The sequence below is a fragment of the Lathyrus oleraceus genome, chromosome 1, assembly GCF_024323335.1.
Source record: "Lathyrus oleraceus cultivar Zhongwan6 chromosome 1, CAAS_Psat_ZW6_1.0, whole genome shotgun sequence".
In the NCBI taxonomy this organism is placed as follows: Eukaryota; Viridiplantae; Streptophyta; class Magnoliopsida; order Fabales; family Fabaceae; genus Lathyrus; species Lathyrus oleraceus.
The window spans coordinates 453,925,682-453,932,967 of NC_066579.1; the positions used below are offsets into that span (position 1 = coordinate 453,925,682).

Here is a 7,286-nt window from a genome sequence, read left to right on the forward strand (position 1 = left end):
TAACTATTGTTGTATGCAAATTCAATCAATGGTAAGAGCTTTTTCTAATTTCCTCCATTTTCAAGAACACAAACTCTTAACATATCTTCCAAGGTATGTATCGTCCTCTTAGTCTGGCCATCCGTCTGAGGATGATTAGATGTAATCAAACACAACTTCAATCTCATGGCCTGCTGAAAAGCTATCCAAAATCTTGAGGTAAAATTTGGATCTCTATCTGATACAATACTAGTGAGGGCACCATGTAATCTCACAATCTATGAAATAAATAACCGTCCAAGATGACTTGCCTTGTAAGTAGTTTTCACGGCTAGGACATATGCATACTTAGTTAACCGATCCATAATCACCCATATGGAATCATAACCACCTTGCATACGAGGTAACCCAACAGCAAAATCCATTTAAATATTATCCCGTTGCCACATTGGAATCTCTAACGGTCACAACAAACCATCTGGATTCTAATGGTCAATCTTTACTTGTTGGCACACTACACATTCAGACACATACTTTGCACTATCCCTTTTCAATCCAGGCCACCGATAATCCTTCTTCAAGTCTTGATACATCTTTGATGAACGTGGATGTCATCATGTTTCTGGCGTCGTTGCTGGGGGACTGTTGATTTTTCAATAATGTGACATTTGTGCAATTTTTATTATTATTTTTAGTATTTTTAATTTAGTTTTCTTGTTTATCATAGTGCTATTGAGGTACTTTCTGTTTTTGTATGCACAGTTCTGGATCAAAATTAACAATATTGGATCTATAAATTGACACATCCTCTCTGAAAAGCAGTTAGAAAAACAGCTCTGGACGGGGGAATACTAGAAGAAGAGCAACTATCAAGTTCTTCTGACTCTGAAGAAGAAGTCATGTCAGTTGTACAACCCCTAACTATGGGAGATTACTGTAAACACACTGACGAGTTATAGGTTTTAATCGGGTTTGTGTCGACAAACCCTGCTAACTTTGATATGAAGAATTCTATACTTTCAGGTTTAAGAGAAAATTTGTTCGACGGGAACACGATTACAGACCCATGGGCACATCTTGCACACTTCTATGAAATTTCCTCAATATGCAAACCAACTTATGTCACTGAAGACCAGGTTAAATTAAGGTTTGTAGGGTTCTCAATAATTGGAGGGGCGAAAGATTGGTTGCTTTTCCTTCCGAATGGAAAAATACGGACTTGAAAGGAATTGGAGGATAAATTCCTTGAAATACTTTTTACTACAACTCAATTACCAAACGTCGAGCAGAAATTGTCAATTTTGAGCAATAGGAAATTGAGTCAGTTTATGATGCTTGGAAAAGATTCAAACTTTTGTTACGTAGATACCCAAATCACAACATGAATAATATGGAGCAGATGCAAAACTTCATCAAAGGTCTCAAGAGTCAAATTTACATGTTATTGGATGCTTCCGCGAGAGGTATAATCCACCAAATAACATAATTGAGAAGATGTGTATGAATGAGTACCGTTCGAAAAATGAAAGGTCGGTAAAGCTTGAAACTATGGGCACGCCTAAAGGCATGTTACCTCTTGATATCCATACTTCTCTTTTAGTTCAAATTGAATTGTTAAATAAAAGCTAGCTAAAAGCAGCTTAGGTAGAGCTAACGTTAGCCAGGTACAAGCACTGAGGTGTGATTTCTGTGGAGGAGAATATGTGAATGGAAGATGCTCATTGGAAGGGACAAGTAAGGAGGTCCAGTTTGCTAATTTTCAAAAGAATAACTCGTATTCCAACACATACAATCTGGGTTGGAAAGATCACCCAAATTTCTGTTGGAGCAATAACCAAAATTCAAATTCCAACCAAGGAATGCAACAAAGCCAACAAGCTTTGTTTCAAAGGAAGTCATCACAATTGAAAGAGAGTCTGCAGAATTTTATTAAAGTGACACCGAGTAGTTTTGATCAAGTAACTAAGAACCGTGAGAAAATGAGTAGAAACCAGGATGCGTCTATCAAAAATATGGAGATGAAGATTGGCTAGTTATCCAGACAAATCGCTGCATTGCCAAGCTCGGGTATAGGATTCACAGGTAATGTCGTAGACAATCCTAAGAATGAAATATGCAAGATTGTTGATACAGATTTAAGGGTGATTATTCAAAAGGGTAAATATGAGATTGAAAAAGAAGAGAATAACAATCAAGGTGACCAAGACGAAAGAGGAGTCACATTTGATCAACTCATTAATAAAAACTCTCCTTGGAGAAGAACAAAGAAACAGATCCTAACTGAGCCAAACCCTCTTTTACCGGATTATGTAAAACCATTGTTCCCGATAATTAAAAAGAAACTAGTTCAAGATAATGAAGCAGGGATGTTTGCAAAGTTCAAGGAAATGCTAGTTACTCTCCAGGTAAGTATTTCGTTCCATGAAATTTTAGAACTAATGCCTAAATTTTCTAAATCTATGAAGATGTTACTAAAGGGAACGAAAGAAAAAATGGTCAAGGAACATGTAAACATGACCCAAAAGGATGATGTGGTAATATCTCAAGCTTTGCTACCAAAATTAAAAGATCTCGGTAAGTTGAGTAGTTCTTGTAGTATCGGTGAGGTGAATATTTTGCATGCTCTATGTGATCTTAGAGTTAGCATAAATGTCATGCCACTGAAAACAGTGAAAGAATTGAAAGTGGTTGAGATCACACCGAGTAACATGTCTCTCACTCTAAGTGGTTCATTTGTTACTCAATTGGTTGGTATTGTACGTGATGTGTTAGTACATGTCGATGGGTTAGTGTTTCCTGTAGATTTTGTAGTGCTTGATACAAAAGGATATTCATGAGGATCTGTTATTCTCAGACGGTCATTCTTGGAAACCTGGAAAGCAAATATTGATGTAGAAACAGGTGAGCTTATCTTAAAGATCAATAAAAGGAAAGTTGTTTTCAAGGTGTATGACTGGGCATCGAATGTTAAGAATTTGGATACCTACTACCATTTGGAAGAAAAAGGTAGCAAGGTAAACAAAGGACAAAGTATAGGTGAAGTGAGCGGTGTGAGGGTATCTCATGCGCCTGACATACCTTAAACATGGACCTTCAAGCTAATGATGGAAAAGAAGCGCTTGATGGGAGGAACCATCATTTTTAATCAGTTTTTATTTTGTAGAAGTTACTTTACTTTATTCAAGACTAATCACAAGAGGAATTTTCTACTCAAGCGTAAACCTTCCGGGAATATCTTTATTGTCTTTAATAAACAAGTTTGTAGCTGTTTTGTTTCTTTCAGATTTATAGGTTAGCACTTTAACATTGAACATATGATCCTAAAGAAACTTGATCATCACAACAGGAACTAGCAACTTGAAGGCGAAGGATGAGAAAAGAATCAACGGACTTGTACTCAACATACAAATACCTCATCTAGTAAGGTTTGAGCCAAATATTTCCATATTTCACTTTTATTTCTTAATGAGTATATTCATGCATTATTCTTCTATCTGGGTTAATCTATTTCCGATTAAGTTATCTGGTTTGACCAATACACACTGAGGCAAAAAAAAGTTATAACTTTGAGCCTTTTTAAAACCATCATGTAGTAATAGGTGTATCTATTTCTAGCCACTTTGAGCCTTAGCCTTTCTTTCGGTGACGTAGCCTAAAATTCTTAGCCATATGACTTGAAAGATCTTTTATTTACACTCTCTCTTTGAAGTTAGATAGAAGTATAATTCCTAAAGTATATGAAAAAGATTAAGTTTGGGGTTGCTCTTGGAAGTGACAAAGTTTTAAGTTTGGGGTTGGGGTACTAGAGGATATGGTCCAAAATTTCAACAAAAAAATTTGTGAAAAAGAAGTGGAAAAAGATATTTCTTCAAAAAAAAGAGGAATGAGAAAAGAAAAGAAAGATAAGGATCAAAACTCTCTAGTACCAAAAAAAAGGAACACATAAGTATGATGATAGAAGGAGAACTAGGAACCTAACTCCAAACATTTAAACTTACTTTCCTCAAAATATCCTACCCTAACATAAGCCAAGTTATAACCTAAAAAGACCTCTAATGTGTGTGTTGTGATTTCTGTGATGAACTCTATTAGAACATGATCAAGCTAAGTATAATTAATTTTGCATGTTGATTGAGATATCACCTTATCCATTGAGTGAGTTATAATAAGCTGAGAGACAGGTTGAGTACTCGTCAATGTTGAGGGCGTTTTCTGAATTCGTCGGATAAAAGTGGAAACTAGAACAATGGTCATTTAAAATAAATATTAAATTTCGTGATGTTCGATTGTTATTGTGCGACTTGTTTTCTGTTGAAATGTGTAGTTGCAGGCGAGTTACTTGAGGACAAGCAACGATTCAAATTTGGGGTTGTTATGACATTTCGTCATTGCATATATTTAATCGAAGAATTGGAGCAAAAAAAGTGAAAGTCGAGCAAAAATGAAGAAGAATGACCAAAGAATGAGGGATAAATAGCTAAGGGTGAAAATTATGGACTTAGTGAAAATTTGAGTGAAAAAAGAGTAAAAAAGGATGGAACTTCGAAAATAATCACATGCACCATCGCATGCGTAATAGGGTCATTAAAGTAACATCGCGCGTGATGCAAGGTATTGTCGCATCCGCGAAAAAACAACCGGCGAGCTGAAATATAAACACAACACAGAGCCGCCACTGCGCGTTATTTATCCCAAGATAGGGAAAGGAAACGCTCAGAGAAACCTGGAAAGGAAATGGTCTTGCGACCAAAGAGAACGGGTAAGGGAGTCGGTTACGCAAGGGGAAGGTATTAGCACCCCTCACGTCCGTCGTACTCGACGGGATCCACGTTCTAAAATAAAGAAAAGGTTGCTAAACATCACACACACACAGGGAACGCAGGTGGGGTTAAGAGAAGGGAGCTCGATAGGACATCGCGTCCTATGCCTACATATCTCGTCTGGAACGAGAATCAGAGCCACTGTAGTTCGGCTTACGCACGCCAAACAACACAAAACGCACAAACAGATGGCAAACATGGAGCCCAACAACCACTTGATGGAATTACGTCAGCATCCGAACCAAAACACACGCAAAACGGCAAACGTGGAGCCCGAAAGCCAATCACTGGACTTACGTCGGCATCCGAACCAAACACACAATCAGATAACAAGTAAACACACACAAAAAAAGAAAAAAGGTTGCCCGGAGTGGTCTCGCACGACCACCTGCCTACATACCTCGTCTGGAACAAGGATCAGGGTGATGTAGTTCCCCTTCAAGGGAAAGAAAATCTAGCCAGAAACCAAGGGAAGACACACTACCAGGGAGCTGGACTCGAGCCTAGTGTTGTCATGCATCGTTACCCTACGTTCAGGTTTCTACCTACTTGCACCATTGCAAACTAATCCTATCCAGGAAAGAAGCAAGCATACAAGCATACAAATCAAAACAAGCATTTCAAGCAAACATGTCAAACAAATATTCACATAGCACACACTATAACCAGTCAAGTGGGGCTCAAACAATGGGTTTAACTGCCGAAGCAAGTCATCTGTACATGTGTAGTATTCGCTCTTAACCTTGCCATTACGAGGCTAAGGTGAAGCAGATGAAAAGGTGAAGTGAGGATGAGACCTCACAGCTCTTATCCCTGACCAGGGAGAGCTTCTGACAAAGGAGCGTGGGTCCAGAATGGAGGGGCCCTTCTACGCTCAAAGACTCTGACTCGATTGTGCAACAGCACCAGATCTTGGGTTTGTGTCCCAATGCGTCAACACACAGCCGTGTGAGCAGAGGGACGACTCACAGAATAGTGGGGGATAGATTGCATATCCCTTTGATCCACCAATTTCCTCATAGAGGTCTTTACCTGCTTGGCACAATATTAAACAATCACAAACATCGCCTCTTAAGGAGGACTTCAGACAGTTTGCCCGGCCAAATAACAGACCGGGTCTCCAGACTACATGAAGAATAGAAGTCCTACCTCAAGTGGTTTAAAAACCAAGCAGCAGCAAGCAAGTTCTTAAAGAACTGTAAGCAACTAAATGTACCTGAAATCAATCAAGTATCATCAGTACTCAGACAAACAACAATAAACAGCAAATGTTAATCAGTCAGACTATACAGATTAATGCACACAAAGGCAAGCTATAAGCTCAAGCTCAAGCTTCACAACCTATAAAACAAATTCATGTTAGTTCACAACATCAAACAACATCAACTTAATTGACTTGGATCATTCTCCTTAAGCGTTGTGCTTTTCATCCTGAAAAATCAAGCAAATGTGAGACACAAGACCACTAGGCCAAGCCTAGGGTCCAAAAGTGAGAAAAAATTCTAAACAGCAAGGGATCTTCAACCAAAATCAAATTAATGCAATTCAAAAGCAAGAGCAATTAATCCCATACTCATATCACTCATCATATTCATTTCATGACCAAAACAAGTCAAACTAGGTCAAATGCAACATCAAAAGTCCCAACAGAATGAATTCCATCAAATCCATATCAAAGCAAATCCAAAAATCCTCAAATAATTCACACCTAAACAGGACATATTCAAGGTATAGCATGTCAATTTTCAGCTCAATTGGACAAAAGGAACTATGTCAATAAAAATCAAGAAATACAGACACAATTATTCAAACCAATTCAAGGTATCAACACATGCATTCACTTCAAAAATTCATAAGTCAATGAAAACAATTAAGAAATGAATGGGACCAAAACAGGGATGTTCTACAATGTGTCTACAACCAGCATACCAACTTTCATGTTCATCTAAAACCATATGAGGATTTCACATTAAATTTACAAACATGTGTCACATGAGCTTGCACAATTGACATACAGAGATGAAACATATCAATCAAATTGAAAATGCCACATAAAAATCCAGAAAAATTCACATAGCATCTCAACATATCCATAAACATCCATGCAAAATTTCAAGTCATTCTAACAAGCATTGGCTAGGCAAATAATTTCATGAAGTTGCCCTAGTTAGGTGTGACACAAATTGTCACACCTAAGTTCAAAAAATCATATCTCACTCCACAGGTATCCAAAATTCACAAAATTTATATGTAAATCACCAGCAACATGTCTACAACCACCACAAAAAATTTCATGCATTTCTTTTAAGGCATGAGAATTTCACAATGGAAATGGCAAAATGTGTCAAAATTGCATACAAGTCAAACAACCCTAGGTCAAACCAATTTTTCACCAAGCACAATTTCTAAAATTATGTCCATAAAATTCTAGAGAGAAAATGGGAACTATAGAAAAAATCCTCATATTTTTCTGATCTTCCAATAATT

At 37.5% G+C, this 7,286-nt stretch overlaps 1 protein-coding gene across 1 annotated transcript; it reads left to right on the forward strand.

The window, feature by feature from the left end:
- Window positions 1-1,369: 1,369 nt before the first annotated feature.
- LOC127115288 (uncharacterized) lies at window positions 1,370-2,816 on the forward strand. Its single transcript, XM_051046867.1, has 4 exons — window positions 1,370-1,442; window positions 1,609-2,007; window positions 2,113-2,384; window positions 2,445-2,816. The coding sequence occupies exons 1-4, from the start codon at window positions 1,370-1,372 to the stop codon at window positions 2,814-2,816; spliced, it is 1,116 nt and encodes a 371-aa protein (XP_050902824.1).
- Window positions 2,817-7,286: the final 4,470 nt, after the last annotated feature.